Source organism: Portunus trituberculatus, chromosome 34 (assembly GCF_017591435.1).
Source record: "Portunus trituberculatus isolate SZX2019 chromosome 34, ASM1759143v1, whole genome shotgun sequence".
NCBI lineage: Eukaryota > Metazoa > Arthropoda > Malacostraca > Decapoda > Portunidae > Portunus > Portunus trituberculatus.
The window spans coordinates 8,646,859-8,666,133 of record NC_059288.1 but is presented as its reverse complement, the minus strand read 5'-3'; the positions used below and the strand labels follow the sequence as shown (position 1 = coordinate 8,666,133).

The following is a 19,275-nucleotide window of genomic DNA, read 5'->3' as shown; positions in this document are numbered from 1 at the left end:
AATAGTGAAGACTGTGGCCATTAATCTTGAGACCTACATAGACCGTTCCTAATGACAATAAAATGGTCTAATGGTACATGAATCTCAAGCTAAAAATGTGTCCCAAACTAAAGGGGCTAAAATAGTGAAGACTGTGGCTATTAACCTTCTGACCTCCATAGACTATTCCTAATGACAATAAAATGGTCTAATGGTACACAAATCTCAAGGTAAAAATGCATCCCAGTACTGAAGAGGTTAAAATTGTGAAGACTGAGGCCATTAACCTTGTGACCTCCATAGACTGTTCCTAATGACAATAAAATGGTCTAATGGTGCACAAATCTCAAGGTAAAAATGCATCCCAGTACTGAAGGGGTTAAAATTATGAAGACTGTGGCTATTAAACTTCTGACCTAAGTAGACTGTTCCTAATATCAATAAAATGGTCTTATCGCACACAAATCTCAAGGTAAAAATGCATCCCAGAACTAAATGGATTAAAATGGTGAAGACTGTGGCCATTAATCTTGTGACCTACAAAGACCCTTCTTAATGACAATAAAATGGTCTAATGGTACACAAATCTCAAGGTAAAAATGCATCCCAGTACTGAAGAGGTTAAAACCTTTTCATTTTGTCCGTTTAAAATATGAATCGTTTTGGACAAATATATAATGCGGCTCTATAAAAATTGTGACTTTTTTTGTAACGTGGCTCGTGCAGTGAAAAGTTTGTCCATCTCTGGCACTGACGAAGAAATAAGACCATTTTGAAAGACACACTGCCAGGAGCACCCCATGGCCTGCACCCACACACAGGGGGGAAGGTGTGGAGGGTGGAAGGGAGGGAGGGGGTATGGAGGACACCACACCACACTACACTACACCCAAAACACCAACAACTGAACAGAAAACGACGAGAAAAAAAATAAGAAAAAAGAAAAAAAATAGCAACTTAATAATTAAACCTTACAATAAAACACAGAAAAAAACACCCAAAAAAACAACAGAAAACGAAGAAAACAACAGCAACCACCACAAACATAATACCACAGTGAGGTCTGCCCGCACACCCCCACCACCCCATAGCTGGTACCCCGGGGGCTGGCCAGGGGGGGAGGGGAGGCAGCAGGCAGCCCCAGTACACGTGCCGGGGGAGTGGGCGTGGGTGGACACAGGTGAGCCGCGGAGCCTGTGTGTTACCTGAGCGGTGGGCGGCGGGCTTGACCCCAATACAGTGCACTCACAAATAGCTCTGTTGCCTTCACTATAAAGGTCTTCGAGCGCAGTACACCCCCGTCACGTGGTATGGGGGCTGCTGGGGGCTGGGTGTGAGCAGGAGTCGCAGCACCGCCGAGCCGAGGCGCCGCGAGGGCAGGAGGCGGCCAGTGGCAGGTAATAACTTGGCAAAACCCAGTGTGATAAGTGGTGTTCCTCGGCTATTTCAGGGCTCACCTCGGGTCCTGCGCGGGGAATTGAGGGCTTTGCTGCGGTGTTAGGGGCGTTACGGGGTAGCAGGTCCCTCGCCACGCTGGTCCGGCCTCGCTCCGCCACACCCCGCCGTCACCGCCTTCGAAAAATGGAAATTTCCGCCCCTGGATGTCTTCTCCCCCGGCGGCCATTGTGCAGCGTCCGCCACCACCTCTGTTTTGACCGCTATTTATCATGTAAATAGTAAATAAACTCAACAATTTTATATTTTTTATATATCAAAACCTTTTTAAATATTTTTTCATTTGTAAAATTGTTTTTGTATTGGCATATTTTTCTGTTGTGCTGTTTGGCCTGTATTCCATAGATGCACTGGTTTGGGCCTGATGTATAGCATGAAAAGCAGCAGAAGTCAATACGACATACATAAAAAATGTTGAATTGGTGCTGATATATTTATTCAATACCATCTCTTCTTACAATGCTCATTTAACACACATATAAGTAGGTTGTTTATCTAAAGCACACAAACTTTCCCTTTCCTTTATATATCTAAGTGAATCTGCCTTTCTAAATAGAAAAAAAATGAGCCATAAAAATATTACAAATACATATGCCATATATGAAGCTAAAAAGTCAATAAATGTGTTCAATTTAATTTATGGTAGTGAGTGAATTCATATAATGAATGGCTGCCTGTATATACAGTACTTAAAATCAAAATATACATGAAAGGAAATATAAACAATTTTATGCAATATCGATGATTCCAGAGGTTATAATGAGGAAAAAGTCGAAACATTTCAATAGTGTCAACTTGAAGTGAACCGTTGGAAAGTCGGTCGCCTTGTCTTGTAAACAAAGGCAGCTCATGATTTTTTTTAATGTAGAATAACGTTAATTCTCTAGTGGGAGGAGTGTTCCGGTGTGAGGCGAGGCAGGCGTGTGTGGCAGGGCACAAGGACGCAGGGCAGCAGGAGATAGAGGCATGAGGGATCGCTGAACAAGTCGGTGAGGGCCGCGCCTACGCCGCCTCTCTGTAATGACGCTCAATTAATCTTAACTGGTGATTGTTATGCCTGTGTGAGCTGGTGTCTGTGTGTGTGTCCCAAGGGGTGTTGCTTCTCACCCTTCCTAAGCCTTCCCGGTGCATGTCACAACACACTAACCGCTTGTCCTCTCTGTACAAGTAAGTTTTCCACAACTAAAAGGTCTCGGTCAGGAAGAAAGACTGGTGAAGCTGAGGGTACCAACACTAGCTTACACCAGGGCACGGGGAGACACCATGGAAACTTGGGAGAATCTTAGAGGGAAATATGATGAGATATGTTGCAAGGGAGTACTGAAATGCAGTGAAGTTAGAACAAGTAGAGAACATTAACTGGAACTTTTCAAGCCAAGATCCAGATTAAATGTAAGGAAACACACCTTTCCATGTTGGGTAGTAAATTCTTGGAACCTTTTGCCTAAGTGGGTAGTTTCAGCAACTTCCGTAAAGAAATTTGAGGCAAAATTAGACAAATTCTGGGCAAATCAAAATTTATATTATGATTATAAAGCACATGAGATCCACCACACACTACCAAGATACGGAAATGAAGATCTGGAGCCACAGGCTCTTCCAGGAAGGCAACTGTAGGAACTGTAAGGAAAAGTTTGATATTTAACCCCTTCAGTACTATGACGTCTTTCCATACTCATTCTTCTTACTATAGGGTGATTTATACAGCTTCAGAAACTCTTGTGGGGGAATTAAAATAGTGAAAACTCTAGCTGTTAACCTTCTAACCTCCATGGACCCTTCCTAATGTCACTAAACTGTCTAATCACACCCAAATCTCAAAGTAAAATGTGTCCCAGTACTGAAGGGGTTAAGAGGCCATGGCGAGCTGTCCAAGTAGTCAGCGTGGCAATACTCAAAGCAACAGTGGTTACTGAGACGCATTTCAGTTTACCATTGCTTTATTCATTCTTCAAAATTTCCTGAGGACTCTTAAAGTGTTAGTAAATTACTTATTAACCCCTTGAGTACCATGACATGTTTCCATATTGATTCTGCTTACTATGTGGTGATTTTATACAGATTTAGAAACTCATGTGGGGATTAAAATAGTGGAGATTCTGGCTATTAATCTTCTGACCTCCATAGACTCTCCCTAATGTCAATGAAATGGTCTAATGGTACACAAAACTCATAGTAAAAATGTGTCCCAGTTCTGAATGGGTTGAAATAGTGAAGACTGTGGCAATTAATCTTCTGACCTCCATAGACCCTTGTTAATGTCACTAAAATGGTCTAATGGTACACAGATCTCAAGGTAAAAATATGTCCCAGTACTGAAGGGATTAAAATAGTGAAGACTGTGGCCATTAATCTTCTGACCTCCATAGATCCTTCCTAATGTCAATAAAATGGTCTTATCGTACACAAATCTCGTGGTAAAAATGTGTCCCAGTTCTGAAGGGGTTGATAATTGGCGGTAATAATTAATAATTCATAGTTTGTTTGCCGAAAAAGTTACTAATACGTGTACAAATGTTGGCTTGGCTTTCAATATTTTTTAAGACAGCTAACTATGGCATTATTAGGTTGAAATAAAGATAAAATGAAAAGAATAATGGATAATAAAAAATGTGAAGAAAGTGGAGAAGAGAGGATGGTTAGATTGTTACATTATGATAATCTCATGGTAGGTATTGAAGAGTTATGAGTGAATGCACTGAAGGGACATTACCATTACTAAACACATTCTCTCTCTCTCTCTCTCTCTCTCTCTCTCTCTCTCTCTCTCTCTCTCTCTCTGTTCCTGTATAGGTATGGAAAAGATAAAATAAATGTAAGGTTAAAAAGTATTCAGATATTAACACATGCACACACACACACACACACACACACACACTTACTCTTTCGTGGTTTCTCTACCCCACAGCAACACGATGTGGGGGATACGCAATCTCCGCAGGAAGGCCTTTGTGGTGGTGCTGGTGGTGGTGGGGCTGATCCTGCTGGACCAGATCTACCTACACGTGTGGCTGTCCTCCCCCTCCACCCAGTTCCAGCGGTCACTCCACCTGGATGACGTGAGGCAGCTGCTGAGGGCCGGCCAGGACGCCTCTGTCACCACCATCCTCTTTGACCCAGTGATTCTTGATGCCTGGAACCGTAACTCTCACGTAGAGGTTCCTGGTGTGTGTATCTTCCTGTGTCATGTGGTGGGTCCCCTCACCTTCGCCATCACAGCTGCACAGCTCAGGGACAAGGTCAGTGGCTGTGGACGGCTGGTGTTTGCTGTGTGCTCTGTCATCCCTTACTCTGGTGCACTCTGGAACTCCCTGCCTGCTTCTGTATATTCTTCTTATTTGAAAGGAAGGTTTCGAGATGTTTATCCCATTCTTTTGGCTAACTCTCTAATGCAAGAGTTAACCTGTACTCTCAGTTGTTCATCCCTCTCTTTGGTATGCTCTTCAACTCCCTGCCTGCTTCTGTATATTCTTCCTATGACTTGAGCTTGTTTAAGAAGGCTTTTAAGGGATTTATCCCATTCTGTCCACCTTTCTAACACAAGAGTTAACCAGTACTCTCAATCATTCATCCCTATCTCTGGTACACTCTGGAACTCCCTGCCTGCTTCTGTATATTCTTCCTTACTTGAGCTTGTTTTAAGGTTTTCAAGACATTTATCTCATTCTGTCCAGTTCTCTAATATAAGAGTTAACTAGTACTTTCAATTATTCATTCCTTCCTCTGGCACACTGTGGAACTCCCTGCCTGCTTCTGTATTTCCACCTTCCTATGAACTTGTTTAAGAGAGGAGTTTCAAGACATTTATCCCATTCTTTTGGATAACTCTCTAATGCAAGAGTTAACCTGTATTCATTCATCCCTTTCTCTTGTACATTCTGCAACACCCTGCCTGCTTCTGTATGTTCTACCAATGCCCTGAGATAAATTAAGAGGAAGATTTCAAGACATTTATCTTATTCTTTTGGCTAATTGTCCTGGCCCTGCTTGGGGACTGATGGATTGCACAGTTATAAGGACAGTTGAGTAGTGAAGGTGGTAGGCAAGTCTCATATTGATGCAGGAAAAGAGAAGTTAGGTATTCCTGGCTCGACCTGAGATTTGCTTATGTGTACCACCTTCACTAGCTACTCAACTGGCAGGTTACATTATCACTTGGTTTTCACATTTGTACACCTTTACTTTAGCCTCACAGTATCCATTCTTTCCAAAACTTTGCCGCTGTATCAGGAAAGACAAGAAATTTAAGTTCATCCAACCTTGCCTGACCTGACCTAATTTCTCTCCTCCAGCCCATGTTCCTGTCACGCCTCGCTCAGCTTGGCTTCACTGTCACCATCTTTGAAAGCTCTGAGGGGCATCGTTCTCACGTCTTCCTGATGCGACAAGGCTCTCCGCTCCACCTTGTCGTACTCCACATGAAGCCTACAGGTCAGTGTTGGTGGTGGTGGTGGTGGTGGTGGTGGAGAATAGGTTGTGGTTTGGTCTTAATGTTGTATATTTATCTAAAAGCTGTGTTCTGAAATGCTCTACTCTCTCACCATGACTACTTTCCAAGGCCACAGAGATGATTAACCAGTTCCTGATGAGTGTTTCTCCTATTACTAGCATCAAAATCTTGTTAATCTGTCACTAGAATGGTAAAATTATTAAAAAGACATGTGTAACTTTAACTAGAGCCTTTTGAAGTTGTGGAGGTGCAGCCATAAGTGTTTCAGAGTGAAGTTTGGGTGGTGGTGTGGTGTGTGATACAAGGTCTTTCTTTTTGTAGACAATATGATGTCCGATGGTGAGTCTGAGCTTCTCTGTCTTTATGCAATGGTTTCTCCACAATTCCACCTCAAGCTTCTCTTCTTAGTTTGAAGGCTTAGGTAGTGGTGTGGTTCTGGGTTCTGTCTTACTTCTTATCACTTTAGTTGTCATGCCTTTCAAGTCTTGTTCCTTTTGTTGTCAGTGTTAATTGTTACCAGTTTAATTGTCACGTTTGGCTTGTCTTTCCTTGCAGTGTTCATGGTATTGACGAATGGTAGTGTTCACCTTTATCATGGCCTTACTATGGTCGTACTTCTTATCAGTTTAGTTGTCACATCTTTCTAGTCTTGTTCTTTTAGTTGTCAGTCTTAATTCTTTTCAGTTTTGTTCCTTTAATTGTCAGTTTTAATTCTTATCAGTTTAGTAGTTGTGCTTTTCTAGTCTTGTTACTCTAGTTGTCAGTCTTAATTCTTATCAGTTTAGTTGTCACACCTTTCTAGTCTTGATACTTTAGTTGTCAGTCTTAATTCTTATCAGTTTAGTTGTCACGTCTTTCAAGTCTTGTTCCTTCAGTTTAGTTGTGGCACCTTTCAAGTCTTGTTCCTTTAGTTCCATCTTTCTTGAGTGGTGAGTCCTGGCTGTGTACTTGTATCAGCAGTGGTTCTTGAGACAGACTCACTGGCCAGCATTGCAGCATGAACAGTGTGGCCTTCAGAGTGCTTGCCTGTTTCACTCATGGACTCTTCATCAAACTCTTACCTGGTAGAAGCCTGAGTCATGGAAGTACAAGACCGTGTGCATATGCATGTGTGTATTTACCTGGTCCTAGAGAGTCACACTTAGGCTTGTACTGTCCCATCTCTGCTCCTTTATGCATACAACTTTGTCTTAAATTCATGGATTGTTTTTGCACACTGTCCCATTATCAAGTTCATTCCAAATGTGTGTGTGTGTGTGTGTGTTTGATTGTTTGTTTGATCTGCTGCAGTCTCTGACGAGACAGCCAGACGTTACCCTACGGAGTGAGCTCAGAGCTCATTATTTCCGATCTTCGGATAGGCCTGAGACCAGGCACACACCACACACCGGGACAACAAGGTCACAACTCCTCAATTTACATCCCGTACCTACTCACTGCTAGGTGAACAGGGGCTACACGTGAAAGGAGACACACCCAAATATCTCCACCCGGCCGGGGAATCGAACCCCAGTCCTCTGGCTTGTGAAGCCAGCGCTCTAAACACTGAGCTACCGGACGTGTGTGTGTGTGTGTGTGTGTGTGTGTGTGTGTGTGTGTGTGTAATTCACCTCGGTCGACTGCTGGTCACTCAGCCAGTCTTTCCTATTACGGAGCGAGCTCAGAGTTCATAGACCGATCTTCGGGTAGGACTGAGACCACAACACACACCGGGAAAGCGAGGCCACAACACCTCAAATTACATCCCATACCTATTTACTGCTAGGTGAACAGGGGCCTCACATTAAGAGGCTTGCCCATTTGCCTCGCCGCTTCCCAGGACTCGAACCCAGCCCTCTCGATTGTGAGTCAAGCGCAATCAAGAGGGCCAGGTTTGTCTGTGTGTGTGTGTGTGTTTAATTTGGAAATTAACACCCAACGCTTTCAAAATGGTTCACAGTAATTCTTTTTTTTGTCATGCATTTCACATACCAGGTTTGAGTTTTTTCCTAATAATACACTCAAGTTGCCATAAATGTTTTGCATGATCATGTTTTCCCACATGGCTTTGGTCTTTGCCCTGCAGGGTGTTGCTGGTGTTTGGCCTTCAGTTAATGCAAGTATCCCAAATTCATCCTTATTATTACCTGTTTGTTTATTTACTTATTTTTTTTATGTAGAAGGGGCACCAGCCAAGGGCAACAAAACTATAATAAAGAGTGAGGAGGCTCACTGAGGTGTCACTCCCCTGGACAGAGTCAAAAGCAATAGTAAAAAATTACAGGTTTAATGTCTTGTAACATCCCTCTTGAGAGAGAGTTCAGGTCATAGGTAGGTGGAAATACAGAAGCAGGCAGGGAATTCCTGAGTTTGCCAGAGAAAGAGATGAATGATTGAGAGCAGGGATTAACTCTTGTGTTAGGGAGTTGGACACGATAGGAGTAGGAGGAAGAAAGCCTTGTGCAGTGAGGCCACAGTAAGAGGGGAGACATGCAGTTAGCAAAGATCAGTAGAACAGTTAGCACAAAAATTGCACTAAAAGATAGCAAGAGATGCAACATTCTGGCAGTAAGAAAGAGGCTGAAGACAGTCAGTTAGAGGAGAAGAGTTGATAAGAAGAATAGGTTTTGATTCCTTTAGTTCAGTGTCTCTTCAGTTGATAATTGTGTTTATTATATCTTGAACTCTATGATTCATTTTGTGTTGTATATTGATATAGATACATATTACTACAACATTTTGATAATTATGGACATGAATAACTTTACAGTCAATAACAAGTCCTTTTCTAAATGTATGGATTATTGTCTACTTGTAATGTCAGACTTCAATGATGCACACAAGTTAATGTGCAGAATTCCTTAGAGACTTGTTTGGCGTCTTGCTCATAAGCGTGAAACTTCAGTGGGATATTTATTTTTTCTTTCTTTTCTTTTTCTTTCATATTTGTCTCTCTTGGCCAGTGATCCTCTTACATAAAAAAAGAAGAGGAGGAAAGCCTGGGTATAAATATAAGCAGGGACCCTCTTTATCATGTAGAACTCCTTATCATTAGTTTTCTTTACTATTATTAGCATTGTTATTATATGTTGTATGGCTGCCCAAAGAAGTATTGCACACATTATAAGATATTAAAGACAAAAGACATTAACTGGCACCTCCTGCCGTCACCTGGCCACTACACCCTCACCTTGCTCTCCTGCTCGCCTCATTAAGTAGTTCAGGATTTGATAGAGACACCCGAAATGCAATGGACTTAAGTGACCTGCTCGGGGATTGGCATCTAAGTGGGCCTTTTTTGTTCTGTCTTTTTTTGTTGTCCTTTGCCAAGTTTCCACTCTTACCTAAAAAGAGGTTGAAATAGATGCAAGTTTTCAGTCACGCTACAACACATTACAAACACTTCACTGTATGGGATGTGACAGTGCTGGTGAAGATGTCTTGCTAGTCACTTCATACTATACATCAGTAATCCATTATTTGTATTTAGTAGAGGAACCTAAAATAGGGTGAACCTGGTGAGATATGCAACAACCAACACAAATGCTTCACTATAAACAAAACATAAAACAAAGAAGCGAGAGAGAGAGAGAGAGAGAGAGAGAGAGAGAGAGAGAGAGAGAGAACAGAAATAAGAAAAGACAGAAAGAAAACATGAAAGAGAGAGAGAGAGGGGGGGGTAGGAAACAAAGACCCAGGAAGTGACAAAGAATAAATACGGGAATAACAAAGAAGAACACAAACACAACACCACTAACACATAAACAAACAGAATAAATAAGCAAAACAATGTACAAATTTTAAAGCCACCATGACAAAAAGGAAAGAGGAAACACAATAAATAAGAGAATGACATATAAATTCTGACTAACAGGGGAGAGAGAGAGAGAGAGAGAGAGAGAGAGAACAGAGTGGCAGAGAAGCTAACAAGGAAGGCACTGAACACTGTCTCTGGCTGGTGTGTCTTAGGTTACCTGCGGCAGTACGCCCTGGAGGGACCACCGCATAACGTGGCGCAGGTCAAGCAGTACATCACCAAGGACTCCTGGAACCAGATGAAGCTTGACAGAGCCTATGAAAGGTGGGTGTCTTGCCAAAGGTGGTACGTTTTCTGTGCTGTTTAACCCTTTCAGTTCCATGATGCGTTTTTCATATTCATTCTGTTTACCATTTGTTGATTTTATGCAGCTCCAGAAACTCATGTGGGGGATTAAACTAGTGAAGACTCTGACCATTAATCTTCTGACCTCAATAGATCATTTCTCATATAAAATCATCAAATCATATCCAGAATTTGTGGTAAAAATGTGTTCCAGTACTGAAGGGGTTAAGAGAGGACTTATACACAGGATTATTAAAGTAGACTCATAGTTTTTATTATTACTTTTGTTTTTTATTTTCTTTTTTCTCTTTTCTCCTCATTAATGGTCTTTTAGTCTTTTCTATATTCCAGGACATTGGTTTTCTTTGCCCTGTCTTGTTTTTTGTACCTTCAACATTGACTATTTTTCCCACCCTTTGTCTTGAATTCTTTCCTCCATCACACTGGCCTGTTCCTGCCACACTCAGCTCCACCACTCACTCTGATGTTCTGTCCCTGCCACTCCCTCACCCTGACCGCTTCTCCACACTTTTATTTCTCCAACTCCCAGTATTTTCTTTTCCTCTCCTTTCCTAACACTCACTTTCTATTCCTCTCCTCACAGTATACACACTTCCAATCTTCACATTCCCACCTCACACATTCCTCCCATCTCACCACACACATTTTCATTCCTCCTCTCCCATCACACACACTACTACGAGTATTTCTTACCTTCCTAGCAAACACTTACATTTCTCTCCTTCCATCACACACACTTCTCTCCCTCCCATCCCCAGCACACACTCTTCTCTCCCTCCCTTTCCTAACACACACACTTCTCTCCCTCCCATTCCCAGTACACACTCTTTTCCCTGCCACTGACTCTGCATTGGTTCACACACTCAGGTTTAGCACAAAGGATAGGAAGATTGACGGGGTGGACCTCACAGTGCCGAGCCATGTCGATTCCTTCCTCACAGACCATCGTAACTCACACTTCCTGCCGTGCAATGAGTCGCGGGCCGGTTACTACAACCTCAAGTACCTCAAGAATGAGTCCCCTGAGGATACAAGGTGAGGAGTTGTTTGTATGTGCGTGTGTGAGAAGTAGCTCTGGTTTTGTTTTGCTAGTGTCTCTCTTGCTTATAATAATTGATAAGTAGTAGTGATAATTATAATGCTTCTTTCTTTAGGAGTGTGTGTAATGAGCAAGATACAGGTGAAGTGTAGTACATAAGCATTCAGTTTGTATACATAGTTTTGAAATCAATGTTGAGTTTGTTCTTTATCTTGCCTTGCAGTGGAATTCATATGCAAATAAAGTTACCAAAAGTTAAACCCAGAATGCTGAAAGGTTTATCAAATAGAAAAGATAGAGTTGACTGCAAGCAATGAAATTTTCAAGGAACAACCCAACGAGAGTTCACAATTCACATGTAGTGGCTAGTCTGCATGACAGTTAAGGCAGGCAGCAGCTGTGATACACTTGACAGACTACAGACAACTCACAGGCTACAGAAAGGGTTGGTGCAGGGATTCAGGCCTGTGTATGGCTGTCCCTCTCACTGGCATGTTCTGCTTCCTCAGATTCAAGCACAAGGCATGGAAGCTGATAGGGAAGGCCAAAGTTCTCCTGGACCAGCTCAACATTCCATTTTGGCTTAGCAGTGGAACGTGTCTTGGTAAGCTGGAACACTGGATGTTCCTGCCTGCTTCTGTATATACATCTCCTTGTGACCTAAACTCATTAACCCCTTCGCGCCGGATGTTAAAAAAGCCCGCCTGTATGATATACGGGTGGTAGTGCCGCACGCCCGAACGCGGAAAACTCGTGCAAGCTTGTCATACTTGTCGTCTTTGTGTATTATGCTGCTATTTTTTAGTCACTATATCGCCTTCGAAGAGGAAAGTGGACGCTTCTCTCTTCGGAGAGAGAGAGAGAGAGAGAGATTAGAATTTTTTTTGTTTTTGTGTGTGTGTGTGTGTGTGTGTGTGTGTGTGTGTGTGTGTGTGTGTGTGTGTGTGTATTTACCTAATTTTACCTAATTGTAACATACGGGAAAAGAGCTATGCTCGTACTGTCCCGTCTCCATATCTACTAATGTCCAGCTTTTTCTTAAAATCATGAATATTCCTTGCGTTGACCACTTCCATGTCTAAACTATTCCATGCTTCCACCCTTCTATGAGGTGTTTGTGTGTGTGTGTGTGTGTGTGTGTGTGTTTTCACGAATGTTACAAGGCGGGACGCGTGCAACTTATCTTTCGAGAGGGAGAGGGGGAGGGAGGGAAGGGAGATGGGGAGAGAGAGAGAGAGAGAGAGAGAGAGAGAGAGAGAGAGAGAGAGAGAGAGAGAGATGGCAACAGTCTATGCCATTGGGTAATTTTAGACACAAGGCAGGACTCCCGCATGTAGCTTATCTTTAGTGATTGGTGGAGACAAGGATGGTGGGAGGAGCACTAGGATTTCAAGGACAGCATACGGCGTGTGTAGTTGGTATCCAACACACTATACGGGACAACTGAACTGAAGAAAGCTCGGAAAAGAAATATGACGCCTACGTAGCTGTCACCGTATATGCTACTGGGGCTTCATGAAGCCTACATAGGCGTCACCGTATTGAAGGGGTTAAAGACACCCCATTCCTTTGGCTAACTTTGTCAAACCTGTTTGTGAACTGGCATCTAAGTGGCCATTTTTAATTATTTTCTTGCTCTGGTCCAGATTTTCCCTCTTCATAAAAAAGAAAATTTCTCTCTCTCTCTCTCTGTGTGTGTGTGTGTGTGTGTGTGTGTGTGTATTGTCAGTAAGTGCACACCTTGCAGAGAGCATTTCTGAGTTGTAGTTTTCCGCCAGGGTTCTACCGACAGTGTGACATCATCGCCTGGAGCAAGGACGTTGACCTTGGCATCTTCATTGAAGATTACAAGCCGGCCATCATCACAGAGTTTGAGAAGCGAGGACTCAAACTCATAGCAAAGTTTGGCAAGGAGTCGGACAGCCTTGAGCTTTCCTTCAAGGAGGACGAGGTGAAGCTGGACTTGTTTTTCTTCTACACAGAAGGAGCAACAATCTGGAATGGAGGGACCCAAGCTAGGACTGGGAAGAAGTACAAGTAAGTGCAGTCAAGTGATACAATGCTCAGTCATTCTACTTTTTTTCTTTTGTACAAGAGGGGAAATCTGGCCTAAGGCAACAAAAAAAAAGATTAAACAAAAAGGCTCACTTAGATGCCAGTCCCCAAGCAGGTCTGAGAGAGTTAGTCAAAAGAATGAGATAAATGTCTTGAAATGTTCCTCTTAAAAGAAGTCAAGTTGTAGGAAGATGGAAATGCAGAAGTTGGCAGGGAGTTCCAGCGTTCACCATAGAATGGAATGAATGATGAAGAGTACTGGTTAACTCTTGCATTAGAGAGGTGGACAGAATAGGGATGGGAGGAAGAAGAGATGATGAATCATTGATGTGATGATGCACCACCAGCACAGTAGCCACAGCACTGCATCACACTGGCCTCTCTTCCCGCCCCACCAGGTATGTCTTCCCAGCCTTCACACTGTGCTGGACTGAGTTTCTGGAGCTGAAGGTGCGAGTGCCGTGCCAGACTGAGGAGTATATTCGTGCCAACTATGGGCCAGGCTGGTTCACTCCCATCACCAGCTGGGACTGGAAGACCTCCCCGCCAAATGCCAGGGAAAACGGAGTCTGGCCTGAGGCTGAACGCTCTGAGGTCATTGTGCTGAAGGATGTGTAGGTGTGTGGGTCAGCTGTGATGATCAGGTGGTCACACTGAGTACAGCAGGGCAGCTTTGACACACAGGTGTGTGGGTCAGCTGTGATGATCAGGTGGTCACACTGAGTACAGGGGGGCAACTTTGACACATAGGTGTGTGGGTCAGGTGTGATGATCAAGATGGTCACTGATGCGTCTCTGAGCATAGGGAGGCAACTTTTTAAATACTCGAAGGTTGAGCGCTCCAATTTTTTTTCTGGCCAAGGGCAACAAAAGAAAAACAGCCCTCTGAGGTTCCAGTCCCAAAACAAAGGTCAAAAGGATCATCCAAAATTGGAGAATAAGTGTCTTGTACTCGCTCTCTTGAAAGAGTTAATGTTATAGGAAGCAGGCAGGGAGTTCCAGAGTTCACCAGAAAAGGGGATGAATGACTGAGAATTCTGGTGATCTCTTGCATTACAGAGATGGGTCTGGTGTGCTGTGGCTCGTTGAGGAAGTGACACAATGCACCTCTGAGAACAGTGAGGCAGCTTCCCTAATGTTCAGAAGTGTGTCATTTTGACCTTAGTGTATGATACACACAAGTTACTTGCACTCGTACTAAATTCTTCACTCCATCCCCCTTTTCCTACAATTAGAATAGTTGTGTGTGTGTTCTCAAAAATCTCCAATTGTTACATTAAAATGTTGGGTTTTTAACTCTAATGTGCTGTGGACCACTCCTTTACTCCACTCTACCTCCTTTTGTTTTTCTTTTACTTTATAGTAGTCAAGCTTAGCACAAAACCAAGTATGCTGACTTAGTCAACTTGAAGCTAGTAATAGCTCATTACAATGCCTGTTACACACCAGTATTGTATGTTATCATTGTATATATTTTGACAGATGAGTGTGATCATTTGTAAGGTTGTAAGATATGACACAAAGACTATTGATAATTAATAAAGTGTTCTACTTTGGGGACAAAAGAGACACGAGTGAAATTGTGTTGTTACTCGGCTGGTGTGGGCAAGGCAGTGGCCACAGCAGGGAGGTGTGGAAGTGTTGGCAGGTCACACAGGGTGAGTCTGGCAGCCACTGTGGTGTTACAAAGCACCCTTAATTGACATTATTCATAAGCTTTACATTTTGCTAGTCTGGTTCATTTTATTACTGTGATAAACTGATGGTTTGTCGAGGATGAGAAAGACTTCAGAACTTTAGCATTCTTGTGTACAGTAAATGTGTATTTGGTATCTTTACCCAAAACATACCAGACACAAGCCAGACACAGACACTCAACTGTCTTTACCTTGGCTGCCGTCACGAGAACAGTCTGTGTCTTACTGAATGTTTTGTGTGAGCTTTTTAAAAAACACTTCTGAGTTGTGACTTTTCGCCATCACTATTAACAACACACCTTTGTGATTGAAGAGTGTATGTGAATCTCAAGATGCATGCTGTACACTTCCAGTATTTCCATGACTTTTTATTAATTTTATCTTTAGTATTTTTGGTGTGCTTCCCCATTTTCTACTTGCTTCATATGACAGAATTTTCAAAATGGCTGAGTCAACATGTATGAAGAGTGCTATTCACGAGCCTTGCAGAGAGGTTGTCTAGTTGTTATTCCTAGACCTTAGAGTGGATGGCATTTACTGTTAACAGAGGACTATATTCTGCATAAGTCAAGACTCACAACCTGGATTAATGTGTGAAATCATACTAATCATTGTCAGCACTTAGATCAAAACATTCCACACAAAACTAACTGTACCTCAGGCCAACCATATATTCACAGTACATACAACTTGAGTATTGCCTGCTTTCTACCACCAATTTGCTGAATGTATCATTTGAGCAACACAGAGACAGGAATTTCACAGTAGTTTGGTCACTCAAGTCTCTAATATGTGTTTGCTACATGATAATAAGAGTAATATTAATCCATGAGGTGAAACTTAGTGGTAACTGCTTAGTCTTTTACTGACATAGGAAGAGTAATCTGGTGATGCATGAAATGTAGAAGTCCTGTGGGAAAGATTTGGCTTAACTAGTTACTGTGACAATCAGGTTACTAGCTAATGCTAATAAAAGTATGACAATTGTTAAGAGCAACCACAGATAATTTAATTGAATAAAAATATAACTACAAGTGCTAGAAGATTTGAAATTTTAGAACCACTTTTGTTGTCACTGGTGTCTTAAAATTGAAGCTTTGATTTGCACCAAACCAAGGCAGTGTTGTGAGGATCAAGGATCAGAATGGCACTAAGGGACTAGGGAGGTTGAAAGTGAAGCTGCATCTTAACTTACATACTATATATTCTAAAGGATCCAGCCACAGATTCCTACAAGTCCCTAAAGTTAGTGAGTTGTAATTATAGAATCTCATAAATAGTTTGAAGGAACCAGGAACACAAAGGAGAGGAAAAATTAGTAGCTACATTCAGGTACATTTTTGGCATTTTACTAAAAAGAGCTGCAAAAAAAAAAAAAAAAAAAATATCTTGCAAACTGTTTGAAGGTACACAGTGGAGAGGAAAGATAAGTACATTTTTTTAGCACTTCATTGAAAACCAAACCAAAAAAGTGTAGCACAGGTAGCACAGTGCCACCTGGTGTGGCAGCATAGGTCAGCTCGTGCAGGTCTAGTCTTTGGAGTCGCTGGACGCTTCACTGATGCGCTGGAGTGTACCAGCTGCTTAGGAGTCATGTGTAGATACTCAAACTGCTTGCCCTTTTCTTTTTTAATAAAGTACAAAATACAAGTGCTGTAATTTTCTTTAATACCTTTATAGTTCTCCTGTTATGTATTATTTACTTTCGTTCTTTGTTTTTTCATTGGTTTTGATACAGGATGTGTTAACTTCGGCCTGTCTGGCACAGTGATGAGAAATTGAGTAAAAAATAGTTTTCATTATTAATATCATTATTTATTTTGTCATTATTATTATATTTTTTATATGTAATGATACCATTAACTCCTTTCACTTCCCTATTTTCCCATGTAGAGTTAGACAGCTTCTGCATTTAAAAAGCGTATGTTTGGAGCAAAGGTTTCCTCCCATAATGCCCCTCTCATGAAGTAGGTTTGATTTTTTAAATAGCTCTCTCCCAACCCCATGAGGTTGGCTGCAACATGGAGAACATTCCCATTGCATGGGTGCACCTCAAAGTGTGTTATATACTGTACTTGATTCTGCAGCACAAGTGTTTCACATACAACTACGTAGTTGGCACTTCAAATTATGCTAATAACTGTAAGGCACCACATGTGTGCCAGTAATAACATATGTACACCTACCAAGGTTGTCTCTCCAAGAAAGAAACTAGCCAAGACAAGGCACACAACTTTCAGCCCCTCAGCGGAAGAGAAGAGAGGTGAGAAAGTAGTAATTAAAGTTTAATTTTCATGTTCATGAAAGACACACAACAAAAGATGAATATCAATTTATGGTTTATGAAATATTAAAGTTATTAATGAAACAACCTCGACCTTCTTTCCATTATGTAGAAACACAGAATTAATTTCTGAATAAAAATATCTGAAACAACCTGTAACAGAACTCACTTAATAATGCCTTCTTTTTAAAACCACAAGCCTTTCATAAATTGAGATCCATATGTAAGTGTGAGAAAAAATTAAATAAAAAACTAAAAGACTTACAAATAGAGTGAAGAACTTTCCGATAGCAAGTGATGGTGGTGAGTGTCAGAGTCAGTCCAAGGCTTGCTCCCCAGAGGACCTGCTTCACACTTGTGTGGTGTGATCTGACCTGCATCATAACTTATCACTAAGGGCTACCAACTTAACACTAGTGAAGGGATCTGAAATCCAATGTGAAAGTTAAAGTTTATTTATCATGAAGTTATTTGGAAATATAGTGCAAATCTGTGATGCAAAATGGCAAACAACCTTGAAATTTGTATAGTATTGCAATAGTAGGTGCAGAATATACCTTAATGAAGAATTAAGAAAAATAAGCACTTCTTCAACTAGTGACCACTCAGCTACATGGAACTTATTTTCTGGATTTACAGGAATTGGAAGAGATCTGACAAAATCTAAAAACTTGAAAAAACTATATTAATGATAAATTTAGTTTGAGATATCACTTCCACACCACCAATGCAACACAGACTGAGGTGTGTGTGGAACTTGTAACCTTTAGGTGTACTGTGGTCAACATTTCTTTATTCTTTACCCTTTGTACTACACTTCAACATCCACCACAAATCCAGGGTTACAGACCTCACCTTATATAGTAAAAAAATAAAAAATAAATAAATAAATAGATAAATAAAGGATGATGATTATGATGATGATGATGATGATGATGATGATAATAATAATAATAATAATAATAATAATAATAATAATAATAATAATATCAAATAAAATCCAAAAAAAAAAAAAAAAAAAAAATGAGGCTTCACTGCATATTAAGAATAGGCACTTGACACATGAGCAGCAGTGACACGGCCCACAGAAACATTATGCTTTCTCTCTCATGACATCACTTCACTAGTTTAATTCTCAGCAAACATTAATTTAGTACTCTCACTCATCAACACTTTGTCTATCTTTCTCATTTCCTCAGTATTCTCCCACAGTGATGTGTCAAGATTGTCTTCAAATAATAGTGGATACATTATGAAGACTTATTACTCCTAAACTGCTGAATAACTACAACAAACACACAAAAATTATAAATATATGGTATGTTAAAAGCTGTACTGAAATTCTTAACTGCATATAAATACTTAAGAGTCAATAGTCAAACTTGAAACAATGATTATGACACAACAGAGGTTAGGATACAAGTCCTGCACAGAGACCAGAGACAAGCAACGCTGGGTGCAATTTCCATCTTCCTATTATGACCTGTGAGAGGCAACTTAACCAAAAGTTTTCTTGCCTTTTTATTTATGTAAGAGGGAGAATCTGGCCCAGGAGAGAGAGAGAGAGAGAGAGAGAGAGAGAGAGAGAGAGAGAGAATTAGCCAAAAGAACGGGATAATAATGTCTTGAAGCCTCCCTCTGATGCAAGGAAGAGGTACTACTCACTGACAGCAAGTAATGGATATCACCACCAGTGTAGCTTTTCTTTGCTATTAGTGCACTATTCATCTTCAAAACCAAGAACTCAGAGTAGTGGTTCCCAAACTAGAAGAAACAACAACAACTTCTTAATTGTAATAGTTGCATGCTCCTTCCTTATTTTAGTTTGTTTGTACAGAATTACATACTTTAAAACTTATATCTTAGCACTCTTTAGAAAAAAAAGGATCTCTGCCTGAACTGAAGCAAACTAAAGAAATAATACAAACACAAGATATTTTCAAAACAGGTACGTACATGTTTGGTCTTGTAATAATCTTATAACATACTCTTCAACCAATGATTTCCAGGCAGACAACTTCATGGCCCTTCTGTATCCCTGTCACATTCCTGGGGAAGTGTGCAAGGCTGTTTGAGTGCCACTGACTTCACAATAAAAAAAAAAAAAATATAAATAAAAAAAAAATATAATATATATATATATATATATATATATATATATATATATATATATATATATATATATATATATATATATATATATATATATATATA

At 40.9% G+C, this 19,275-nt stretch overlaps 2 protein-coding genes and 1 long non-coding RNA gene across 8 annotated transcripts in view; 1 reads left to right on the top strand and 2 right to left on the bottom strand.

Annotated features, from left to right (window-relative positions):
- LOC123512858 (nuclear factor related to kappa-B-binding protein-like) overlaps positions 1-1,659 on the bottom strand; it is a 39,428-nt gene extending 37,769 nt beyond the window's left edge. Inside the window, exon 1 of the mRNA XM_045269512.1 lies at positions 1,437-1,659. Coding sequence (XP_045125447.1) covers positions 1,437-1,648 — 212 coding nt within the window. The 5' untranslated portion in view covers positions 1,649-1,659. The remainder of the gene's footprint in view (positions 1-1,436) is intronic.
- Positions 1,660-2,223: 564 nt separating this feature from the next.
- On the top strand, positions 2,224-16,427 carry LOC123512854 (fukutin-like). 6 transcript variants are annotated; one of them, XM_045269502.1, is made up of 9 exons: positions 2,224-2,451; positions 4,343-4,673; positions 5,727-5,865; positions 6,206-6,223; positions 9,833-9,944; positions 10,854-11,021; positions 11,535-11,629; positions 12,804-13,062; positions 13,479-16,427. In XM_045269502.1, exons 2-9 carry the CDS (start codon positions 4,350-4,352, stop codon positions 13,696-13,698), a joined length of 1,335 nt encoding a protein of 444 aa, XP_045125437.1. In that variant the 5' UTR covers positions 2,224-2,451; positions 4,343-4,349; the 3' UTR covers positions 13,699-16,427. The 6 variants fall into 6 exon arrangements, with proteins under 6 accessions (XP_045125437.1, XP_045125436.1, XP_045125435.1 ...); XM_045269501.1 differs by having other exon boundaries at positions 2,224-2,478; XM_045269500.1 differs by having other exon boundaries at positions 2,225-2,423.
- LOC123512859 lies at positions 15,172-19,170 on the bottom strand. Its single transcript, XR_006677210.1, has 2 exons — positions 19,018-19,170; positions 15,172-17,487 (listed from the first exon to the last, which is right to left on the bottom strand). It is a non-coding gene; the product is annotated as an uncharacterized LOC123512859 (long non-coding RNA).
- Between the last annotated feature and the right edge of the window lie 105 nt (positions 19,171-19,275).

What these genes read in the sequence shown, in the direction of transcription:
- LOC123512854 (XM_045269497.1), top strand. Translation starts at nt 2,564, where the DNA reads ATGTCACAACACACTAACCGCTTGTCCTCTCTGTACAA. An exon ending in CGCTTGTCCTCTCTGTACAA is followed by an intron (nt 2,602 to 4,342) that starts GTAAGTTTTCCA and finishes TCTACCCCACAG; the next exon opens with CAACACGATGTGGGGGATAC. An exon ending in AGGACTGGGAAGAAGTACAA is followed by an intron (nt 13,063 to 13,478) that starts GTAAGTGCAGTC and finishes CCGCCCCACCAG; the next exon opens with GTATGTCTTCCCAGCCTTCA.